This window comes from Aphis gossypii, chromosome 2 (genome assembly GCF_020184175.1).
Source record: "Aphis gossypii isolate Hap1 chromosome 2, ASM2018417v2, whole genome shotgun sequence".
NCBI lineage: Eukaryota > Metazoa > Arthropoda > Insecta > Hemiptera > Aphididae > Aphis > Aphis gossypii.
This window is the reverse complement of record NC_065531.1, coordinates 56,520,375-56,547,986: the sequence shown is the minus strand read 5'-3', so window position 1 is coordinate 56,547,986 and position 27,612 is coordinate 56,520,375. Positions and strand designations below refer to the sequence as shown.

General features: G+C 26.1%; 1 protein-coding gene across 1 annotated transcript; it reads left to right on the top strand.

Moving 5' to 3' along the window:
- Positions 1 to 4,536: 4,536 nt before the first annotated feature.
- LOC126550062 (CDC42 small effector protein homolog) lies at positions 4,537 to 26,506 on the top strand. Its single transcript, XM_050200897.1, has 4 exons — positions 4,537 to 4,795; positions 22,678 to 22,830; positions 24,605 to 24,775; positions 25,457 to 26,506. Exons 2-4 carry the CDS (start codon positions 22,744 to 22,746, stop codon positions 25,463 to 25,465), a joined length of 267 nt encoding a protein of 88 aa, XP_050056854.1. The 5' UTR covers positions 4,537 to 4,795; positions 22,678 to 22,743; the 3' UTR covers positions 25,466 to 26,506.
- Positions 26,507 to 27,612: the final 1,106 nt, after the last annotated feature.

Genomic DNA, 27,612 nt, shown 5'->3' with positions numbered 1-27,612 from the left:
TGTTACCATAACTATAATAATTTTTAATTATTACTGGAGAATCAATCTATTAACTAAAATATTATAATTATTTATTAACATTTAGGTAATCTTAATTGACATTAAATCAATCGATATTAACTCAATTTACTCAGTTTATTTAATTTATAAATATTTCCTAAAATATGTGAGGATATAGGTACCTAAACCTATTAACTATAGTTATTAGAGGGCGATTTAAATACAAGAGGATCATTACCTATATAAAATAGAAGGCAATTTGAGTAATCTTTTTAAAAATATTTCACGGGAGACAATTCATGAGCGGCAATGAGCGCCCGTCAGTTCCTACACGCGGCCACGCGAGAATACATTTTAATATAATAATTCATTATTAGAAAAAAAATATGGTAGGTACTAAATTTTACATAATATTATTAGCTACCCTTCGACTTTTTTAGGACTACCTTATTCCACGGCAGGAAAATATATTGAATAATTAAATAATATTTTATCTACAACAATAATTATGTACTAATTTAATTTTTTTAAGTAAACATCTTCAGAACTGATTAAATATACAATATAATATAGCCATATAGGTATGTGGCGTAAGTCAATGGTACGTACCTTTTATTTTATCGTGGAGGAACTTTCATATTTTATTTTTAAATTCATGTAAAAATTTACACATCACCTACTACTCTCATTTAGGAATTTCAGAAGTTGGTACTAAATACTAATATAAATCCTATCTGCACCAAACGATCCCGACAGGGCTATAGGTCTATAGAGAATGGAAATGTGATAATATTATAATAATGAATAAGAATAATAAGTTATCGGTAGAAATGATTTGTAGACATTACGATTATAGGAATCAATGAATTATATATTTATACTATGAAGAAGAAAAGAGCACCAACTGAATATTCTCAAATACCCGTTATACAACAATGTATAAAAAAGTAATCACGACTTACGAGCTGTTATACGAAGAATGGTTCAAAACTTTAATATTTATACATGTTTATGTAACCACAGACAATAGACAATGGATTAGTAACTACCAAAAGAATAATAATGTAATATCTATATATTATGATAAGTAAATTCTATTTACACAGATTTCACGTACCTACACCGCCCATCTATAAAATCTGTATATTATTAATTATTATACCTATTGTACATTGTGTGATTATTAAATCATAGCCTGTAGGTAGCAGTAGATACTAGATAGGTATAATGGTGTACTAGTTACCATAATATAATCTCATACGCAGGATTTCGTAAGACCAAAACGTCCAAAACATTACATACCTACTCATTAAAGATACCTACATCACATGTTTACATTATTATTGTGGTGTGCTATGCATAGTTGATTGTAATTTGTAGCATGCCATATGTAATATGTCGTATTGCTGGAGTATATTTTTAAAAAAAAAAATTATTATTATTTTCTAATTTTTTTAACCGGTGTGGTGGTGTGTAAATAAAGTTTATACCTACTCATATTTAATTATTCTAAATAATATGACCAATTTAAGGGTTAAACCTCTACAATTCCATGTCCCCCCTACAATCGCCGGGTCTTATAATAATTTGAATTTGTTCTTTCTAAATTGGTATAAATTTATAATGCATAGAGAACAGAAATGCCAAAAAAATAATATAGGTACTGAGTACTGACGTAGTATACTATGTCTACTGTGGTCTGTGGCAGTCACTAGTCAGTAGACAATCATTCTCGGTTGATATTTTAAAAACCCCGGGTAGAAAATATGTATGTATAATACATATTGCATAGTGTTTTCCGAACAAAAAACTTAATGTTCAAATATTCAATACGATATTATTATAGTTATATTAATGAATATTTGTTATTCAATGTCGTATTTACGATGGGGGAGTGATTTATATTTGGGCATACGTATACAATATATACTATACATAGACGTAAAAAACTTTGCTATTAAATAAATAGAAATGTTGTACTTCACACTATTTTTTTGTAATACAATGCTAAGCAGATTATTGGTTATAAAAAGTTGAAAAAATTTTAATTTTAATTTATTATTATTTGTTAATTATTTTAGAGCTAAAGTAACAAGATATTAGTAGTAGAAATTAAATTAATTTTATAAAAGTATTTTATTGCACTTAAAATTATCTATTTTGTTTGTTTATAAATGTCAGATCCAGTGTTAAATAGAGATTTGTTTTTGGTCATCGACCCTCAAAAAAAAAAATCGTATATTACACCACAGACACGAATTGTACGGATGGCCGTGGTGTAATTCCGTCGTGTGGAATAAATTGTGAGTAGTTTATTTTTATTATATACACGTTTTCATAGAAATAGTGGAAACCTATATATATGAGGTGAAATGAAAATTTAAATTATATTTATTATTTGTATATATACATAGGCCACAGGCAATAGGCGTATTGCCCCTAATACTTTTATCCTTCTGTAAATAAACTATTAAGTTTTTGTCCGTACAACGACAAGATTAATGATGACGTGTAATGTGTATTTGTGTATAATACCGCCAGACGCATCGTCAAATCGCGTAAAACTACTATAATATGGGTTATGGGTACTATAATTAATAGTCACTATAGTCAGTATTCATTCTACCTGCAGTACTTATAATTTAATGACGTGCGATGAATACGTTGTAAAATGTATTTATATTTCATTTATTTGCTTTTTTGTACCGTCTAAAAGATGATGAATAATTTCTCCTAAACTCGCTTGTACCTATATGTATATGTATATTATATAGAACTACTGCCACCTGTATATTATTTTTTCAAGATTCGTAAGTCGTCCAAAATTTAAGTGCTGAATTTTCTTCGCCCATAAAAGTATATTTAATAGTAGCCATTTTAACGGAGAGCAGCCGACATCCGTTTATGGAGTGATAGTAAAATATTAATATTTGAACTTGAATACATAGCAGTACAGCACTAATAAGTGTCTAAGACCTAAGTAATAAGTACCTATATACAATTTTTCGTAAAAAAATTTACCAAAAATATTATTTTGGAACAGCTGACAATTTTAAACTGTTGTTTTTTCTATAAACCATTTACCTGTCTTACCTAATATTATGCATTGTATAGTACTTTCTAATTATATAATAAATAATTTCGTTCGATGAGTAACCAACGGTTCAAGAATCGATTGATCTGGACACCCATTAATTCTTTGGTATATGTGCATGTTAAAGTGTAAATGACACAAAAATTATATTATTATTATTATAAACTATATTATACTCCTAAGAAGTACGTACGTTTTGGTATTACGTTATTAACGTAGGTAGATATAGGTATATAATATATTAATATTATATTGTATATAATAGTCAAAAACTAAAGCGTATGTACACAGTACAGCTTTCGAGATCTCGAATCTTGTACACATATATTATACATATACCTAATATGGATGAAAAGGTCGTCGTCCTCGCTCTTCTCTTCGTCATCATTATCTCTAAAAACCCGTGGCACTGTCCGGGAGACATTTATTCACGTAGGTATATACTATATAGCTATTATAATATGCCTGTACTGAATAGCTATGTATTACACGAGACGGATATAGGTTGCAATATCTTAAGCCACCAAGGCACCAAGTATAATAGTTATTTTTGCTTTATCTACGGCAAGCTATTTTTAATTGTTTTATTAGTATTACATTTTTTTATAAATTATAATATTATCATAGACGAAATTAGATATTATTCTTAACATAATAAGTCAAAATATTTTATAATTGCCCTCTTCTAAGTTCTAATTAGCAAATTTAGCAATTGGAATTAGCAATTTAAATTTGTATATTTTTAATGTCATAGAAGAACTAACTTATACTTGTATAATTATTCTGGACTAATGTTTTTGTATAAATATTTAATATACTTAGAAATTTTTATATTATAGTCATACTGCCACTGTATACACAAGCTTTCATTGAATTCAAAAAAAATATACTAATAATGATTAATTATGTATGATTACATGCCACAGCCTATTTTCAGTGAGAATCATAGTAAAAAAATTACCCAAACAAACAGCAGTTATACTCTATATCTATTGATCATCCTTAGCAGTCGTTTTACGGGAAAGCATTTACAAACCAGGCTTAAAACTACATTTTGTATAACAAATTATATAAATTAAAATTAAGTAGGTAGTTATAATAGTTATATATAGGTTCCGACTACCGATGAAAATATGTAAATGTAATAAATTATCACAAATTGTAATTAACATCTCTAAAATCACAGAATAGAATTCATCTGTTCTGTGGTAAAACTAATAAAACCCATCAACGCCTTTATTATAAACATTTTATTCCAATATAAAGATTAGAGACGTATAAGACAATATTATACTGAAGTACGAATACGCATTTTGATTACAGACAACGAGATGGCGCTGTATGGTGGTCACCGCCACCCCGCCGCCTACCGTGACAGAGCGCGTCTTTGGTGTACAACAGCACGGTCGTCGACCATCATAATTCATCACCCGATCACCCCGCTGAATGCAGTCTATGACAGTATGACTGTGCCCGCAGTCTTGCCTAGTCGTTCGGCCTGTTGTGATTTTTAAGCGGTTGTTTGGTTATTATTGTCGTTTTACTTTCCGTCACCGGGTTTTCTTAGTTTTAATTTCCTAATTTGTTTATTGCGCACAACCAATCTATAAAACACGGTTTTGTGTCTCCGATAATGTGAAACGGCCTCAAGCCAACCAAGACAAACCTCTGTGAGGTTCAGCAAAGAAAAAACTTGTTTCGGTATGTACAAAAAAAAAAGAAGTAATTTACAATAATATGTATTATTATTACCTGATATCAGTGATATCTACTGTCTATATTGTTTCGTGGGTATGTCTAGTTGTTCGCAAGTGATTTTTGTTTATTTCTTCAACTTAAGCGGTCTCCCAACGCTTTTTAATTATGTAATATCATAGAAGGTATACAGGAAGATTTTTTTTGATATCATTAAATTCTTCGTTTTTTTAAAAAAATTTACTTTACTATGAATTTATTTTTAAAAATCTAAGACAAGTACTATCATACTTTGATTTTTATATTTATATTTCATTATTTTTTTATGCATATATATCAATACCTATTAAAGTATTACTTTTTAAAACCTATTTGTTTGACATTGCTTATCAATATTGAAATACCATTATGACAAGATGTTTTGGAATTGATAATATAGGTTACCATTTAAAAATCAAAAGTTGACTTGTATTTTCATCAACTTTTACTATAAGTAGTGTTTAAAAAAAAGTGATACTTGAAGAAATTATTATAATAATTATAATTATAATTATTATAATTATTATTATTATTATTATTATTATAGTGTTGGTTGTTAAAAGAATCACTCTGTATATTTATATGATTGTATCATTTATGTTTTTATTATTGAATAATGGAATTGCAATGTTATGGAGTCAGTAATATGTCTGTAATAGTATAGTCGATCGAAAGACTTGTAGAATAATCAATGACTAACCGATGGCTTTTCTTTTCCTCTAATTATACCTACCTATACTGATGTTATTAGGATTAGACGAACTCTTGTTTCAATATCATAGCTATGTTAATCATGCTTTGTGTTAAACATGTTGTTATAAATATTAGTAACTCTTATCTGCTTACAATATTTTGTGTTTTTTAAATATACATCAAAAACTTATAACAGAATATCGTTCACCTAATATTTTCCAAATAAATAAATGTATATTTAAATACATTAATACTGATATGTTATTAAAAAAATGTGTTGACCGTGTTTAGTTTACCTGTTTCAAGCTTATTCCGTGTCCATATCATCACAAAAAAATCTAAAATGTCTTTTTTTTAACTACCTATTTATAAATTATTCCATTTAAAGTTTCAAAGTTCAACTGTAATGATGATATTAAAGTTTTAATACATATTTTTAGCTTATTATATATTTCTACTTAAGTTATTTAGTAAGTGTATTATCTTGTATTATTATTTTAAAAGGCTATATTTGTTATTCATTTATACTTGTAGACAGACAATACTAGATAGTTTATTCAATAAATTCATATTGCCTACAAGACAATATGAATATTTTAATTGTTATCTATGTATTACCTAATATATTATTAGGTACCTATAATATTGAATTATTATTAATATTTTTTATATTACTTATGTGTCACCTACTTATATACAAATTACTTAATTTAATATATATCTACTAAGTAATCAAAAATATCTCTAGGTTTAAAATATAAAGTATATGCACTTCTTATGTATAGCACTAATAATTATTATTATACCTACAATTCTATTTAGTTTTAAAATGAAAAAAATATATACGTTTATAGTTCAACATGTGAGAAAATTGAATTTTAAAAGTGTAGCTTTTAAACCAGGTATAATACTTTTCCCAATAAAAGAGTTTGTGTTATATTAGTTATACGCAGAGTTATAGCCTATAGGTACCTTTTGTTTAGCTTATAATGTACTTTTTTAGAAATTATGTTTAAATATTTTATTTATTTAGATATTAGGTAAACTATCAAGTACCTAATTGTTCAACCTTTCTACTTCTTATAGAAATAATATCTGAGCATGACCTTAGGTCATATTATTAATATTAGGTATTATGTTTTTCCAACTTATAGTTTTATTTTTAATAATTTAAGTCATATTCTATACCATTTGGTGTTTAGTGAAAAAATTGTAGTCCCCCTCCCTCATATGATTGATAAATTTGAATCATGCAAGTAAGAGAATATTGTATACTATGATAAATGTCATTGTTACTTATATATTTGATAGGTAGGTACTTCTGATTGCCACTGATATGATTTTAACCATATTTTGAGCTTAAGTGATAATTTAAAGTTGTCTATTTTTTTTATTTATTTATTTTAAAGTACCTATATATTAGTTAAGTTTATTATTGATAATTAATAACTTTGTCTTAACCAAATTGATATGCCTTTAGATAAACGCCCCTTTGTCATTCTCTTAACATAACCTTGTAGGTATTTAAATGGAGTAGATGCAGGTAACTTTTTTTAAATAATTATTTTAATCATTTATGAACTATTGTTCCATACTAAATTACACTAAATACCTGACTTAATATCTAATTGATTGTAGTAAAACTTTTAAAAATAAGTACCTAATTTATATTTTTACATTATTATTTAGGAAATTAGGCTAGTAAAGAAAAACATTTTTTAGAAACCTGATATATTTTTGCTTATTTGAATACATAGCTTAATAAATAAAAATTGTAATATCGGTGTAAATAAAATTACCTAAAGCTTTTCTAAATATCTGTTCGTTTTAGAATTTTTATAGATTATACAAGGAAGTATTAAAATTAAATACATCATTGTTTTATGATTATTATTGTAGTTACTTACTTGGGTCTTGGATAAGCATTAAGTGTTCTATATTTATACAAGGTACACGAGAAGAAGAAAGATAATTATTAATAAATATTGACGTGTAGGTATGTGTTACTAAGAACTTTTAATATTTAAATATTTAAATATTGGATTAATGGAATGTAAAGTAGGTACTTGAAATAATATTAAGATTGTAAAACCAATCAGGATTTATTAAGTTTAGTAAAATGTATGAATATGTTTAACCCAAAATGTTACGTTATTAAAATATATTTTAGGGAGTTGTTTGGGAGTGTTTATGAACATAATATACCTATTAATTATTTTTTTCTAGAAGAAAAGATATTTATTTTTTTGTTCGGGATGTTTCTATCTTGGTTCTGTAAATATAAAGCTGTAAAATGAGTAATTATTAAATAAGGAATGATAAAAAAAAAAAAAATTGATAAATTTATTTCTCTGTAAAATGTTTTATTAATATTATTATTGATTATACTCTTATAGTTTTATACTTAAAGTCCTAGTGGCTAGTATATTATAAATAATGTTTGTATTTATATTCTCTTAAAATCCTTTAAATATGATGTTTTGTCATTAAATTTTTTTTAAAATAGGCAATATATTCTTATAAAATTCTGTAAAAAAAAAATATTTAAATTATTCAGTTTAAATGTATTCAATTTACCTATTTTGCTTACAATAAAAATAATTAGTGTGTAAATAGTATATACAAATAATATGTAGTATAATAATTAATTATTTTCTTCGAAAAAAATATTTACAAAAATAAAAATATTGTTTTTTATTCTCTAATGAATCTAATATATTGAATATTATCTAACCCACAAATAAATTGCTTTTTTATGCAAAATTAAATCGTTTCTATGATTCTATGACTTCTATGTTTTATTAGTTGTAAATTTATCTTGCTCCCAATGCTCTCATTCGACTGCATACACTAGAAATTAGTAATATGTAAAATCATAAAAATCTAATCTCTAATGATAAACTTAATTCTAATATTGTATAAACAATGTAATGACTAATGAATCAATGGCAAGCTGATCCCTTAAATACTGTTTAGTGGTCCACTAAATTTCAGAACTTTAACTTATTAAATTAATCATTTTTTAATGTGTCCCAGCATTTATTGAATTCACTTAACAGTTAACATAACTTATAAGTTATGGTAACTGTATATTTAAATGTTTTTTAGTTATTGTAAGGAATTTAATATTCTATATTAACTTTCTTTATTTATTATATTTTAAATTTTAAATTTTGAGCTATTTTAAGGAAACAGATAAACATCGATTGAATATAAATAAATTTCACAGTAACTATTCTCATTTTCCGCCAAGACTCGACCCAGTTTTGGTTTTATTGATGGCAAAAAAACAAGTCTCGACTATATATACTTTATGTCACCATGTACTAATGTTTGTGGCATTCTCAGTATTATCCATTAGAACTGGTTAACGTTATTAACAATCGTTTTTATTGAAACATAATGTACAATGATTGGTTTGCCTTAGCCTATGTGTTTGACCCGTTCAAATGATGAGGCCTTGACCTCCTAGGTCATGGAGCTAAAACGAGTAGTTTTTGTGGTATGGCCGATTTTGTTTTTACGTTTTCATAATTTTTATTCATACATTCATATGTTTTCCTATACTACGTATAATAGCAACCTTGATAAAACGTGTTCCTGATATCAGAAATATTGTGACAATTAATGATAGGTCTAGTCAGTAACACAAATTATATTAAATGTTGATGTTTCTCGGTTAAAGAACAAATTAATATACTAGTCCCAGTTGCAAAAATTATTTATTATAAAATAATAATATTTGTTTTATTTATATCTAAATACCTATATGCAGTAATATAACTTTATTTTTGTCTTATTATCGGTGTATCTTTTGTAGTATTGTATTCCAGAATAAAATTCAGTTGTTTTTTTCGTAATATACTAATGTCTGTTGTTGATATTTGGCCACATTTAATTCGGTAAATAATTAGGTATCACGATTCACGATTAGATTTTATTGACAGCCATAATCTATAAATTTTGATTACATTTAATTGAATTTGCAGTTTAAGGTATGATGTGTGTACTTTGTATAGTTGGAGATTTTATTACTGACGTACAACGTAGTCGTAATATTATGTTCGTTTATAATTTCAAACATTTTAATAATTTATTATTTTCATGAGGATCTTTTATTTATATAAAATATCTTATTATAATCGTTATAATTTATCTTGCTTCTAAACCATCAATTTGCTGTAAATTAGTTGTTTTTATAGTTTATTATGTAATAAACGAGGTAATAAATAATACAAATAACAGATCACATAGGCGGTCAATGGTATTAGGCCTATTAGGGGGAAGTTTTCGGGGGTTTCTTCTCTCTTGAAATTTAAATACCCCCTCCCCTAATTTAATCGTATCTATACACCATATACTTAAATAATAATCGTGGTGTGATCTATTTTATCTTGGATTATGCTTCCCTCCTCCTCCTCCTTTTTCTCAAAAAAAAAAAAATAATAATAATTGTCCGCTTGTATAAGTGAGCGAAGCGAGATGAAAAGCGAATACCTGGGCTCTGAATCCTATCTTTTAAATATAATAAAATAATATACTAATGTGTTGTACCGAAATCTATATGCGATGTTTTTGGTATATTATGGAAAATAATTATACAATAAAATCACACGTGTTGAACAATTAGATAAGTGATAATATTACTTTTATGGAAGTTCATTTATACGGACTTGCTATCCATCTTATAATTCATTATTTAGAACCATTTTGTTACTCACTTAGTTCTATTAATCTTACATTTTATCATACTTTATTAATTTCAATTGTAAAGTATGATTTATTAATGTTTTGTTCATTATTCAATACTTGAACATCTTATACACAGATACACTAAAATACAAGTATAAAATCATAATTTGATATATCATGTTTTTTTTTAATTAAAAACGTTTTGTATTCATACGTAATAGTACCTACCTATTTTGATAAAGCTATTAAATATCAGTTACATCATATGGATATGGAATACGATATATTTATATAATTACTGTATATTTTTCTGTTTTCATAACTTCATTATACTTACAGTGTAGATACACAATAATTTGTTTTTAATTTTGTTCAAATTCTATATTTTTAAATTGTTTATTTTTTTATTATTATTAATTTAAATTAAATAATCATTTATTTTATTTTTATAAATTTTATTTATCATTATTTTTTTATATTTGAAACATATTATTTATTCAATTGCGTTTTACTAAAAAATTTAAACATTTTTAGATATCTGCCTACTTCTTAATTATCAGTATTTGCTAATTTATATTAAAATAATAGTTTTACGCAGTTATTTAACTTTGTCAAAAGTACATTTCTAGTTCGTAGTTGGTATTTTGTATGTACTTTATAATAAATATAGATTTGTTATTTTTTAAATTTACATAATAGATATTGCAATGTTGACTCGTCATACATAATAATTCAGTACCTATTTAGTAAATTAAATTTCAAGTCATTTTTAAGGCATTAATGCAATTTGTTTAAGTCCGTGAACTGTAAAGAATAATACACTTGTTTGTTATTATTCTATTTGTATATTGATTTCTTATGTGTTATATCTTATATGCATGCGTTTTCTAAGCATTTAAAGCCTGAAATAATTCTTGGCCAATGATCATTTTGTGTTGAATAATATTAAGATTAAACCTAAATCGTAAAATGACAACTTCAAAATTATACTCTCCTCTGAGAATCTAAAACTGTTTTGATGTAAATTATAATATAATATGTTAGGTTTTGGCACTCACCTATGCTATTATAATGTTTTATCATGTATATTAACATTTTGAAGTATACATATAAAACTCAAATAAATTTTAATGTCCCTATTGCTGACACGTTTTCATGTTTTATTTTTAGTTCCTATAACGCTTTGTCGATAGTTCAAATACCTATCTACGTCCGATTATGTGATCAAAATAATTCAATTTGATATTTCATAAAAAATAAATACTTAGCAATATTGAAAAATGTCTAGACTATATTATAGATTTTATAGCTATAGTTTGTTAATAAATTAAACTTTTAACAAAAATACAAATTATTAAACATTATTTCAAAATAAAATTATTCATTCCATGTAGTATAGAATATTTACGAATAAAGTTATAATTTATTATGTCAAATAAGTTGGTAGATAAATAATTATTTCAAGATTTTGTAGTAATAGGTATTCTAATTTGTGATAATCAATGTTCAAGAATTTATATATTTTTATTTTGTATACTGCCTATAAGTATTTATCAATAATAAATAATAATTAATAGGTTATAGGTTAGTTATTTTTTAGAAACATTTAATGTTTAATATCAATGATAATATCATAAAGACATTTTAATTAGTTTCAAACTGTTGTTTAATAGTATCTTGTGTGCTATAATAATGCATTTAAATTCAGTTTTTCATTCCAGGGATTATACAATAACAAGACGTACGTATTATCATAAAATTATTATAATATTTTAATATTTTTTATTATTTTGCAGTTATATTCTATAATCAATTATATTTAAGTTATTTTGTGAAATTCAGTACCTATGTAAAATTAATATCCTGCATTTTAACTAGGCTTTTTTATGAAGTACATCCTTTATGGTTGAAGGACACTACTTTGTACGGTCACCCAGAAAAACTTTAAACCGCGGACAGTTCGTATTATTTTAGGTAGAAAAAAATATTTACATATCACATAATTTGTTATTACAAAACACAGATAGTTAACAGACATTAATAATAATAATAATAATAATGTTCATGATAATAATTTGTGCTATGTACACTGTACAGGCTTCGTGAATTTTTAAAATATTCACGGTCAATAAATTATAAATCATAATATATCAGTTTAAAAATTAGAAGTATGGTAAATTATTTTAAGTAATTGTGTATTTGTTATTATTTTATTTACATGCTATATACAGTCTTCGTAAATTGTTTTTTCTTATATTATTGTTTAAATAACTAGAACATTCATTCGATTGCTAAGATCGCAAAATACTCCAAAAACTTGGATTAGCTGATCCAATTAATTTACTTAATCAACTATACCATCCTTCGCTAATTATTTTTCCTATGTGAATTATTAATCATATTTTGCTATTTTGGTGTCTGATATTCTAAATTTTAAAAAGGAACCTAGGTTATAGGTATACTCTTCTTTCCACTAATGTATTATGCTGAATCAAAATAAAATAATAGGGAAGTAGAAAACAGATCTTGAGTCTTTAACTATTTAAATACTTATTAGTTATTAGTTATTTCATTAAGTATTTCTTCAACTGGAAAAACCCCGATTTATTTATACCATACAAATTGTCCGCGGTATGCAACTCAATCCATAGATAATACTAAGTGTCCGTTTACAATCCTTTATACGGTGGTGAAATTAAAATTAAAATTTTTTTGAAAGAGCGATGACCAGCTAGGAGGATCAGTTAAAATGTCCATGATTTCATCCCGGTTTTAATAAAACAATATTATGTTCATAATGTAGATAAGTAACAAAATATATTAAGCATATTTTTGTTTATAATAATTAAATCATTTCAAATTCTATACTTAATTTTAATCATTTAATATTTTTCTTATGTAAAAGTTTAATACATCGATTTTATACTAATTTATTTATTAAAATGAACTACTGCTCGTCGCTCTCATTCGTTATCAACGTATAATATTTTTAAGCAGAGACATACAGTTGATAAAATGTAATTTTTATATTATAATGTTAATTTAGGTATTCAATATCTACCATTTTATAACGATAACATTTCTACATTTTGTTCTCTTATTGACAAAACTAATAATATGATATGAAATCTGAAAACATTTTAAAATTTGTTATACAATTTACTAAAGATCCTAAATTTGATTCTTACGAGTTTATGTAAAAAGAATCCTGAAAGTATAACCCTTTGCTGTATATAGTATCTTTTTGAGTGTATCTCGTCATTGACAATGATGTGATCAATTTTAATTCAATGATAAATCATTACATATGTATGATTCTGAACAGTGACGATTCGGTTAATTTCTATTAAAAATATTATGTAAGGATGTTATTAACTTCAGTCAATACCGACTTACCGTATAGATCAGTGATATACTGATGTCCAACCTTTTTTTTTCGGCGGGCTTTACTTTAGTAAACAATTATCTTTGAGTTGGTCACCAAGTATAAAAGTACGAATAATCTTAGTCTTAATCTAATAATAAAGGTTTGTTACACATAGCAAGTATACAATATACATATTACATATAGGTACATATTAAAATTATTTTCTTATATTTTATTGACTATTAAAAAAATTACAGAGTGTGGTACACATTAGTTTAATTAGTACTCCTAAACTAAAAATTGTGTGAATAGCTTTGTGCCTAAGTCTCAAGATTCTAAGGATTGTTATACAGGTACAAGGCTTAAAAAAAATTAAAGTAGGGAATTATTTCGAATAATCGTGATCTACGATTGATAAACAGTACAAGTTTTATTATTTGAGAAATAGTACTTGCAACTTGCAAGTAATGTCATTATGGTTATATTTCCATGTGTATGCTGCTAATTATGAAAATTTCATTAAATATAAAATTGTCAAATTTCAATATTTTAATAAAATTATTTATTTATTTTTTTTAATAATAAATGTTATATTTACGTAAATTATTGACTGTTTTATTTAATATTATAAAAATATGTTAAATTTTTATATTGACTAAAAACATACGAAATAAATTTTTAAATGAGAGTTAGGTACAGTATGATATTTAAATATAGTAATATGTAAATTATGGTACTTAATTCATTAATATTTGGTTAAAAAAACACTTTCACGTTTTTATGAAATATTTTACCGTAAACATTCACATTAGTACACATTAGCACTTTGAAAGTTCCCTTTATTGAATCCATCGTATTAAAAATCGTTTTAAAATAATTATTCACACATTAAAAATCAAAATACACTAATGTGAATTTATTAGGTTATTTGTATAACTTGGTTAGAAATTTTTCATATTATATAATCTTATATACCAACAGTGGTTAACACTAACAAAGTACGAAGATATTGTAAATACTACAGTGTTAAAGAAATGAGTGAACCTATGGTAAATTTTTATAAATGATGTATAAACAAATTAAACTAGATCATTTTCTTCAAATAGGTATATAAACTATTTATTGTTTAATGGGCTTTCATTTATCACTAATTATTACTCATATTAATTTCATGTTAACATTATATGTAATAAGAAGCAATACATTTTATTTTTAATTGCCTTGTAGCAATCAGCAGCAGCTTATTTAAATATTTTTCATAAAATTAATCAAGATATTCTTACTATGTTGATATTGATTCATGTGACCTATTAGACATTAGTATATTAAAGTAAAATAATTTGATTATTTAAAGCTATAAAATACCTTATTAGATAAAATTGTATTTAAGTTATACTGGCACGTATCACACATTCACACATTAGAATAGAATATAGAACCTAATGTTCTAGTGAAAGGGATTTTTGTTTAATATATAAGTATATTCAATTTATTATTCAAAATATTTATTTGATCATCTAGTATTTTATTTTTACTCTTTGTAAAATAATGATTTTATTTAACCTATTGGTTTTCTGCATCTATTAATAATTTATAGTTTGCTTAGTAAAAAAAAAATATATATCATCTATACCTTTTGATGAAACAATTCTGTTGAATATTTTTTATTTTTGTCATCAGAGTACTTGACGTTGGTATGTTTAATAATTTTAATATTTTTTTGTAATTTGATTTAAGTACATTATTCTTACTGAAAACTGATTATGATGCTGTGATTGTCTTCATCTGCTTCGTCGGCGGTCGGGCCATGTACAGTCGTATATATATGCGTTACTCCCGTAATACCACGTGTTCAATAAACATATTTTATTGCATACACATGTGCAGGACTTATTGAAATTTTCACTCTCTTCTTAGATAAAACGTTGTTGACCCTTAGAATATAGTAGGTAGTTGAATTTTCTAAAAACTTCAAGTATACATTAGTTTTAATGTACAATAAATCATTAAATATATAGCGAATAATATTTGATAATCATTGAATAATAGGCATAATTATATTTTTACAAATACAGCCTTGCGTTGTATCACGTGGCATATTGTTTCGTATCAGCTGCTGTGTGGACCAAAAATATCATCACGTAACGAGGTTTTAACATTATTTTATTAACCGTAGTAAATTCAATTCGACATTGTTACCAAGTACTGTGTTTGTGTGTGTGTGTGTGTGTGTGTACAGGCGTATATATAGATACACAGTATACTAAATTGTCAAACAAATATTAGAATTTATAAGAACTCCTTTTTCCCAGCATATTTATTAGTATTTGAAAAACCTATCGACATTTCCATTATACTATATTTTGCAGATTAGAAATATCCATTGAAATAATGAGATCTAAGAAGCGTACCTAAATGAGTAATTTACTCTATAAGTATTAAGTATATCATGTATAGTTTATTGAATATTTTAATAATAATATAAATTTGGTTAAAAACATTTTTTGTGTAAATGTTAAATTCGTGTTCACGGATTATTAATCAATGTTTTCATTTGGGTTATCTGGTACATGTACATGAAATACGCATATACGCATCAAGTTAAAATAACTATTCCCGTTTATATTATTAGTTGAAAAATTGATAAAAAATAAATCCGGTATTGATATTTATTTTATTATATTAGAACTCGAATATCTAAGTATAAATTACATTTTTTTACGACCCTTAGATTTTTGGCAATAGCATGGTAAGAGAAAGTAAAACATAAATGATGCTTTTAAATTATTATATTGTGAGTCGTGTTGTAAACAAGGCAACATAAAAAAGACAATAGGCATGTTTTAAAAGAAGAGAGAAAAATGTATCTAGATAGAGTAGTAATAGTCGTGAGTAAAAAACCGGTTCATTTTGCCGGGTCATACTTATGTCAAGGGTACAGACACAGAAATTAACGTGTTATTGTACCATATCCTGTTCCGTTTTTTACGATTTATTATTATACTTACTTTCTTTTTTATTTTCTTCCAATAATTTTTGTTTTTGTAGTTCGTTCTATCCGATAATTTTACGATTTGTGAATTACCTATGTATGTGTAAATGTTATTAATTAGTTTAATCTATTAATTATTTGAAATTTAATTTTTATTTGTATATTAATGTTCTATGACATACACTATGATCTATGAGCTCCATGAGAAATTCGCGATTGTGTACTGTTAAGTCACAGATCATAAATGGTTTGCACTTCGACCCAAATTAGATATATTTATTAAAAAGTATAGTATTAGAAAAAAAATAGTTCACGATTTGTAATAATTGTATTTCCCTAGACCACATGCCATGTGGTTATCGAACCACATTCTTATACAAGTACAAGAGTTCAATGATAAAATAAAAGATGATAATAATAAAAGCAATTTTATAGGTTTTATTTATCGTTATAAATAATTGAATAATATTGTTTATATTAATTATTATTTAGATTATATTATTGTTTATTAATAATTTAATTTGCATTTCGTGTATAACTGTAGTATACTATTAACATTGATTATAGAATAGACTATTCTATAATAAATGCTATTAATGATATATAAATGTATAAATATATAATATAGATACGTTCTATTTTCAAAATTCAAATTCATTTATGTTATTAGAATCCTATTACTGATCTTACATTGTATATAAAATAAACGGATTTATTATCTCCACTTTTAAAAGAGTTAATTATATTTATGCTGTCAATGAATATATGGTAATAGTGTGTTCTATACATTGACGAGTTGATAGAGTGGAATGCATATTGTAGTATTCCCACAACAATTCTATTCCTTTAAAAAAATATACATATAACTATATAAGGTTGGTTACAGATGATTATGTATAATTTTATAAATTATAACCATGCTTGTATTTTTCTAATTTTGTTCTTTAATATTTATTTTTATTTTATTTTATTACATTTGTTGACATTTTATAGTGAATGAACGCTCTTAACTCTAAAGTAGTATCATCTACGACATACGTTTCATTCAATTAAAAACTTCAATTGTATTATGTGTATTGAATTGTTTTGTTGGACGCGTTAATAAGCTTCTAATTATTAGTTTGTTCGTGTCTGTAAATTGAGATTTCGTTTTAATTGTTATCATTGGTTAATGTTTCGAATAACACAGGGTCATTAAATTATAAGTGATACCCAAGATATACTAATGTCTTTAACATAAATATTCGTACCGTGAGTAGGTGACTTCACTAATTCAAAACATTATGTAATAATTATTTTTATTATTTTCGTTAGTTTTATTAGATTATTATAATTTCTTATCTATTTATACCTATGGTATTTACGGAAGACAAAGTCGGAATAATGGTCAATAATATTTTACACGTAGTCTGAGATCATTAACGTCAAATTTAATTACCAATGTTTTTATCCACAGTATTTAAATTCTAAAACTATATTCTCATAACAATCCTTGTGTGTGACAAACGTTACCAAGGTATTATAATATAGTTCAATCACATATTATGTGTCACATCGAGAATACATACAAATATAGATACGATATCGGATATATACTATATAGTTTGTTATTACTTATTATTATTCATTATTCACTATGTTATTATTATTTATGCATCATCATTTTTAAGTATAATTATTATTATTATTCGAAGGAACTGAACAATGAATTTATGAAAGAATGATATAGGTTACAAGTCTTTATTTTATGAGTACATACTTCATTGTTTACATTATTTTACCATAATATCACAGGATTTTTTTTTTTAATCGTGTTAAAAGTATTTACGTAGATAATAAACTAGATATTAAAAAATTAATCACTAGGTATCAATTATAAAATATGGCAGTTTAGTAAAATATACTTATTACTTATACATAGATATATATTATTTTTTCCTAATTAACTGTAGTATAGAATTTGAAATTCGATAAAAATTAATATTTTCCCTCAGAAAAGTTTAAGAAAAATTTTCGTAGTTATTGTTGATGTTAAACTAAACAGTATTTTTAATGTGGTTACTGTATAGATTTTCCTTGTACACATGTTTTTCTTGTCTTTCTCAAAAAAAAATATTATTTTGATATTTTAGAATAATTTATAAAACACATATTATTAATATTATTCATTTTATTTTATGGCGTATACTTAATTTTAATATTTTCTATTTTACTATTAGAACATTATTTTAAACTCGAATTTCACAAAAAAAGTAAAATTGTTTTAAATTCATAGTGTCATAATTTTTTTACTCGCATTTTTTTCTGCATTTCCTTTTTTCAATTAAAATATTGGAAGTGGTTTTGTGTCACACATTTAAAATCTTCAATAAGTTTATGTGTCGGTTGTTAAACTTATACGTAAATCAGAAAATCACTGCAGCCACTAGTCCTGCACTTTTACAGTGCGTGACTCATCTGCCGTAAAACGCTTTTACTACATCTTTACGTTTCCTGTTTATCGCCCACGCGGCAAGTCCTAGTCGGACGATTAGTTCCTCCTTTCAGATATACCCCGTGTCTTATACCATTGTCTCTTATATAGGTACGTTTATTGTTATTATGCATGTGGTGACGACGACGATGACAAAACAAAACAGTCATTAATCAGACTAAAAGACTGAAAAACACGTTTTTTTCGTCTGCTTTTCAGACACGTATAGTAGGTATCCCTGTATTGTATTATACTTTCACTTATCCAGGCGCGCACTTTGTATTTCAAATCACTCGATGATAATAATAACAATTGTCGGTTGTCGTATGTATAACACAACATTATATGCGCATGTTTGTTTATTACGTGTTCAACGCGCGTCTTGTATATTGTATATTATTTTTTTTTACCTGCAGGGCTACGGAATAATTTCCAATCGTTGGCCCCTCTGGTGAGCTCTCGTTGTTATCTAATTCGTTAAAAAAAATAATACATACGTTCTATAATACACAGAGTGATAGCAAATTATTATAATAATGTATTTATCGTCATAGATTTAGCGTACCCGTTCTCCGCCGCCATTACACGACTCGTTTGTCCCGTTACAGTACTGCTGGCCCCCGCACATATATGATGTATACGTACATCATAGTTGCGAATAGCGCGTAATATTATTATATATGCTATAGGTACACCGTTCGTATATATAATAATAATGTAATATAACTAATATATTATACAGTATACACGTGATGTACGCCAATGCCGCAGCTACCACCTCCTGCTCGCGTTTAACGAAGAGCTCTATCTTCCTTGAGAATAAATAGTGTCCACCATTGTGCTCTTGGTCGTGAAGTTCAACAACCAGGTACCAATACACACATATATATATATATATATATATGGGTGTATACTGTATACCGTATGTATTATATATGGTACCTAGCCTATGCGTATGATAATAATAATAGTTTGATGTTAGTGTATAGTGGTATTCTATATCATTGGAAGGTTCGCGCTGTCGTTTTATGTAGGTATTTAAAAATTATTATGTTATGTAGTCCGTTGTTCTGTTTCTTTGGATGGTTTATCTGAACATGTTTTTAATGCACCTCATATAAGTATATAAAAAATAAACGTTGACGTCTGAATTTCTGTCCAACTATTGCGATATAAAATTGCATATTATTTATTAGTATATAAACAAAAAAATTCACTGATTTTTATCTCTTTAATCAAGCAATATCAGTGGAAAAACATAAGGAATTTTTCGATGTATTTTTTTTTTGTTTTAAACGCTCATATGAATCTTTTGTGTTCTTGTTTCATTTATTTTAGGTACTCTTTATTGGTAAAAATTGTTAGATATCTACGAGCTGAACATATTTCAACTCAAACCACACTATATGTCTATTGTCTATACGTACAGCGTTAAGGACTTTTAAAATATATACTATTTTACATTTGTAAATATTATTATCGGTGTTTTTAAAATGCACAAAAGCAAGTTTAAATACTTAAAACTGTACAACATTTTTAGTTTATGGTAAATACTAAATGAATTATTCTGTATAATTATTAAATAAATTGAATCTCAAAACGCGCTTCTCATTTATATGTGTTTGGGGTCTCAGAGTTGGTCGTTACCGGCTGGTATAATATGTACACACGAACGAATGTCGTATCTACATCATTATTATTATTATTCATGTGAAATATTATCTTGTGTTGCAATATGAATTTGGTTTTCGCTAGTATTAATAGGTATAGTAGGTATACCTATGTACTCCGTGTACAACTGTGTAGTTAGTGTATTGTTATAATAATGTATACCTAGTATTTATGATTATATAATACATATATCTATATATATATATATTATATATATTTATATTAAATTTATTATATATATTATTTTTATTTTTATTATTTTTATATTTTTTTATATTATTATTATTATTATTATTATTATTATTATTATTATTTTAAAGAAAAGAGGCTTCAACATCTGAGGTGACTAGCCTCGTGTATGTGTTACATTTAGAGCCGTGTCGTTAAGATTTAGCGCCCAGGGCAAAATTAAAAATATTAGCCCTCTAATATTCTAAAAAAAAATTTGGCGCCCCCTTTAAACAGTTTAAACTATGCGCCTGATGCACATAACCCCTAGGCCCCCCACGGCCCGGCTCTGTTTACATTTATAAATAAAATTAAAAAATACAAGTTTTAACATTTAGATATTTACAAATATTATACAAATTGGTTATTAGAGATAGTTTATAAAATTGATTTTTGTAAAAAAGTTAAAAATTAGTATAAAATGTTTTTCGTTGAGAGCTTCTTCTATCTGCTGGTATTGATGGAGTGTTTCGAATGCTTTGGGAATCTGGACAGTCTTGAATGATATGCTGGATGATTAAGTCTTGTTGGAATTTATTGCATATTTGTGTTGAGTGTTTACTAATTAGAAATGAATGGGTCAAAAAAAAATATTTGAACTATCACTCTGGTTAGAATGACTTCTTGACGTCTGTTAAGGTTTTGAGGAATGTGCCACTTTTTGGTACATTTTTTTATGTTTTTCAGTTTGTTAGAAGCCGGGACGGAATCCCAATAATTCTACCATTCCATGTTTATTTTTTATTTTATGGATATTTTAATATCGTTAGCTGGTATGTCTTTTATTGTTGGATGTAAAATAGTTTTGGTAGCTGTAATAAACATTTGTTAAAACCTGAAGTCTGTTAAAACAAGTTTTATTTATTATATTTCATTAGTTTATCAGATGAAAAGCCCAATGATAACAATATTTAATGTATTATAAAAATAACATAGTTATAACACTAGTTTTTATCAAAACTAATTTTGATAAGTTAAAACTAGAACTAACAGGATCAAGAGCCTTGACGTTGAAACTAGTTATTACCTACTTTTTTGTTTGTTGTAACTTGTATTGGCTGGGTAAACTATCGTGACATTTAAAATACATAGTATCTTATTTTTTGTTTTAAAAATTACCTAGCAATTTGTTGTGCATGATTTTTCTGCAAGTGTATCTCGTAAAACTTTGCCCTGATCCCGTCAATTTTTTTGGTGCGGCTACCTACGTGTAACAGGGAAAGATTATTAGATACTTAAAACCTGATTCATATAATAATGATTAATGAACAACTCTAAGCAAGAAATAAACTTAGACCTGAAACAATTTTTACTTTTAAATACCTTACCTAAGAATGTATTTTATTTTATTTGATAAAATATATAAGATAATAACGTGTATACAATAAAGTTTTACTAGAATTCCACCTTTATTAATGATTCTTTATGAATCATTGTTCTCAGCATCACTCGAATTAGATTGAAAAGATCGATTGTGTCTTTGCGCTCAAAGATTGTCTACTACAGATAAAAATAGCCTTTTAAATAGCTCGATACTTGCAGCTACTTCACCTATTATATGAATATTGTATTATTATTATTATTAAGTAAATTAAGTATTGAAATAATTAAATATTAATTATTACGTATCTTTATTGGGGTTTGAATGAAAATCAATTTTGACAAAATTAAGTTTTGATAATTAGATTTGATGGATTTTGGGTTTTAACTTAAACATAAATATTTTTTTATAGGAATTTTTTGTTGGCACTGTTACTGTTACGGCCGACGGGAGGACCTCCAAATAACACTGTACAACCATGTCGGCAGGATACCGATCGGGAAACATGCCTGGTGAAGTCTTGTTTCAGTGGTTCTCTTGCTGTGTAAACCAACGTACCCAACAGGTAATTATTGAAACGATAGGTTTTATCGCTTATTAGAAATTGAATACTTATATGTTGACTATGTCAGTTAATAAAAATTGTGTTCTAAAAACGTTATTTTCTGTATTGTAGTAAACCGACATAGTCACTTTACTAGTACATACAGTTATTTTACTATTAATTATGGTTAACACATATTAAAGTGATATATTGACTTGTTGTTTACGCATAGGGTTATGTATAGGAACATGTTTTCAACGTACGAAATAATAGTACAACACTAAATCATAATTGTGACAGATTGTTATCCCAATATAATTTCGGTTTCCTTGATCCACCACTTCCATTCTTTACCGTGCAATCGTCCAGCGGAGACTTAGTATATATACAGGTCTTTACACGCTTTACGATTAAAATTAGTCTATCATCCCAGATCACCGGACTTAGCTTAGTCGTTGGGCCGTGCCCTAACAACGCCGCTTGTACTCTGAGTCTAGATCCTGCAAGTATTAAATTAACTAATTTCTCGGGCAAGAGTCATTACTCATTATACTCTGTCCACAAATTTAATAAGTATTTTTAAACATTATATTTTGTATTCACATAATAAACTATCTTTTACTAACCCCTAACTGCTGTTGTGTTCAACTTATTACTTATCCCGAGCTCCATCTACTTACGTATGACCGACAAGCGTTCCAGAAAAATATTTTTATATATATGTATGACGCGGGCAGTACAAGCACCCGAGGTCACTACAGCTGCTCTCTACAGTATGTACCGCACAGTGTTCGATAACTATTTTTGAAGAAAACAGTCTCTGTTAGTTTTAGTTAAACTTATGCAGTTATATTATAATTATATTCATTAGCTCATAATTCATATTGCTTATTAGTACTAAATAGCTAATTGGTACTAAAGATATTATTTTATAAAAAAAAAGTACATTATACTTTTTCCAAATTATCTAACTGTAAAAAGTACCAAATATTTCTCAGGTATGCAGTTTAGAGTTTATATTATATACTTTGAATTTCATTAATATTCACACCAATGGCACCAACTATTTATTTTAATTGAAGAATTTCTCTTCATATAGCACTATATAGTGAAATTTGAATAAAATTTTTCCAATAAAAAATAAAAATCACGATAAAATGTATGCAAATGTATGTGCCACAAATTTTTTTCCGAAATCCTCAGTAACTCTGAATATAAAATTTAAAAAAAAATCAAAGCTAATATCACTGGTTATATGTTTGTATGTAAAAGTGTTGTGAATAAACCTGTTTCACGGCTCGTCAACGAATATTCTTTACATAATTTATTTGTGTTCCTAGCTATATTATACTAAGCAAGTTGTTTAAATGTTATAAGTTATAATATATACAAATATGCAATTTTATATTAATATCTAATTAAATAATGGTTAGATATTAAAAATATTTATTATAATATCATATATGTTACCTACATTTCATAATTAATTTTAAACGTTCGGTCAATTTAATAATTATTATTAAATATTATGATTTATTATAACATGACGCGTGTGATGTGCTTGTTTACCAATGTACAAAACAAACGAGTACCTACACCAGTACATAGTATACTCTTTACATTCTTGATATGTGATATACTTGTTAATGAGTAATGACCTAGTACAAAATATTAATATAAAACATTTTATTGACTTATGATGTCAAACATATTATTGATAATCAACATAATAAACACGTGTAACGTGTATCAATTTATTTCTTTGCTTTAATACGATATTTTCGTGTGCCTCTAGGGCAAACGCCACGTAAGTCGAGTACGCATTGACCGATCCATGATTGGAGCACCCACAAATTTTCGACATACCGGTCACATAGGTTCGTCCGATGTCGAAATGGGATCGTCCAGATTGCACGCCATCCATGGGCAGATGCAGTCCAAAGGTGGTTATGAAGCTACCATTGAAGTAATTATTATTTTATTTTTATTTGCGTTTAAGACTTTTTTAATCCAAGTATTTCGATGGCGACAACTACAATGCGTATTAGTTATTAAGATTTCTTTACAATTTCGCAGAATTTTGTTATATATGACTATATGACTATAATTATTATTTATCGTTTAACGATTTCGAATTCGCCGAAGTGAATTTTAATTATAAAATAACGAACTATATCGATACTTTTTTGACGAGACAAAACAACGATTATAAAACATAAATAAGACAATACGACAAAACCATAATTACATTATTATTTTGAAATATTGTTTGTACATTCATCAGTAGTGTAAAATAAGTAGATTAAAATAAATAACCGAACGCATTTTTTTAATTATCTAATAATTTTGGTTTGTCTGTAAATAATTAACAAATTTATAATAATAAAAATTCTGTCCGTAAATATATTGAAATTTATATTGTATACGTATTATTATTGATAGTTCATTTCAGATTCTTCACAAACGGAAAACTATTTTAGTTTTAAAATGTGTTTCGCATTATTTGTTTTGTAAAATGTTAACAATAATATATTTGACTCAACTTTTGTCGTTATCGAGGACACAACATACGTGATGTACTGATGTCTCTTAACGAATATACAATTGATCGTTTTTGTCAAAGTGTAAACCGTTTGTTTATTTACAGGCTAATTAACTTGCCAGAAATCAATCGAAAAGAGAACTGTGATCGAAAAACTCTCTTCGTGTATGGAACTCAATTTTAGAACTGTTATTCCATATTTATTTCTTACTACAGCCACCTGTGTTTGGAGGAGATCCGTCGTCATAGTTATAGACTAGTGTTTATACATTCTTTATTATTATAATAAGTAACTATTATTTTTTACTTTATTTTTAAAATTTTATTTAATTCATCAAGTATAGTCATGGCCGTGACTTTTAGTTCGCGACAGATCAACTTGATACGTGTCTTATACTAGTCTGGTTTTATTTATTTAAATGTTTTTACTTATTTTTTTTTTATTTATATAAAATAAGTTTTGAAATTAGTCGTAATGTTTTAGTAATCTCTCTTTAGTCTTTATATACACGCTAATTTTTTTTTTTTTTTGTATGTTAAAATATTATGGGTTAATATTGTTGCCTCTGTATAATAATAATAATAATAATATATGATGATGATGATTGATGATGATGAGAATCAAAACGATTATATAATAATTAAAATTGCCATACCCATATTGGATTACCTCGAAAACATCGATAAACCTACAAGAATCTTAATTATAACTACAAATAGAGGTTTTTTAGTTTTTACCATATTATATATTATATTATACTGTGTACAAGAAGAAAATACATTTTGCTATTTTTAACATTACTATACGTACAAATATCAGATATTTTGTACCGTTCGTATTGCCTAAAAGTATATAAGAATTGATACTTTGTGTTTAACTACTTACAATTTAAGCTAGTTTTAAGGTCTGTTTAATCAGACATTTATATTGCATTTAAATTACCGTACATATGTACTAGTTTTAGATGTTCGAAAATATTAACACGTACACTGACTATATATTGTGAGCTCAAAGTGTGTAAGTGTGTTCTTATTGTCCAATTTTATACATTTAAAGTACGTTTATATGTTCATATTTCAAAACAATACTGCTTAAGCGTATTTTATAATAATATGTAACCTATTTGTAACGCACAATAAACTATACAATTTTTATATTTGCATTATATTTATTATGTAATAACAATTGACAATCCATATATTAATATTATTTTCTGTAAGACAAATTTTACGTTTAAGGTGTATTTCAAATGATTGAAAATTTATGTTCAACGTTTGATAAATAGTATGTATATTATACCTACTCTTTAAAAAATGTTTTCACAATATTCTGGAAACATTATATTATAGTTTTCTGATTTTGCACAAAACCGTCTAAAAATATATTTTTGTAAATTATAAATGTAAGCTACAAACTTTAAGTTCAGTTCTACCAAGATAAATAATGTCGTTTATAATCATTTAATTATTTATGCATTGTATTGCATTAGTTGTTGGTTAAATATATTTAATTTTGCTCCTATTTAGTAAAATATAAACGTCCATTCGAAATGCCTTTGCATACATAAATTGTAATTTTCTTAACATTGTTTAATGTTTATATTTTATTTAGGTATTATTATAATTAATTCATTACGGGTTGTTAAATCAGAAAATAATATATTTATCCTTATTTATTTATCGTGTTCAGTTGTTAGAACATATAGCTGTTCTATGATTCTGTCTGTACTTTTAAATTACAACTTTATTATACTATTGTAGACTAATGTCTATTATGTTTATTATTTACCTGGCGTATTATATAATAATTAATAATTATTTGTATGACTGTGTAAAATGTGGACATAATATTTATTATCACTTTTGATAATAAATTTAAAGCGAATCATCCTTAGTGAACAAACAATGAATAGTAATATTGTTACTTGTAAAATCATCAACAGCAATCGCCCTTTTCAACTTATGTTTACTTTAAATGAATCATCATCGTTGAATCATGGTAAATTAACCGTGGAAATTACTGATAAACATTATGTTCCACTAATGGGCCTCTGTGTAGCCGAATTAAAAACATAATTGTTATTTATACAATTGTGCTTCATAGCTTTTTTCAAAGCTAATTTTTTTTTATTAAGCTAAAGCTAAAGTATACGAACAACTACCACTATGTCTGCAGTCACGCAGGAAAACGACTTGAGCAATATAAAATATCTGCAAGGGCGATAAATAATGCCTTTCTTTGAGATTATGATGATTTCCCA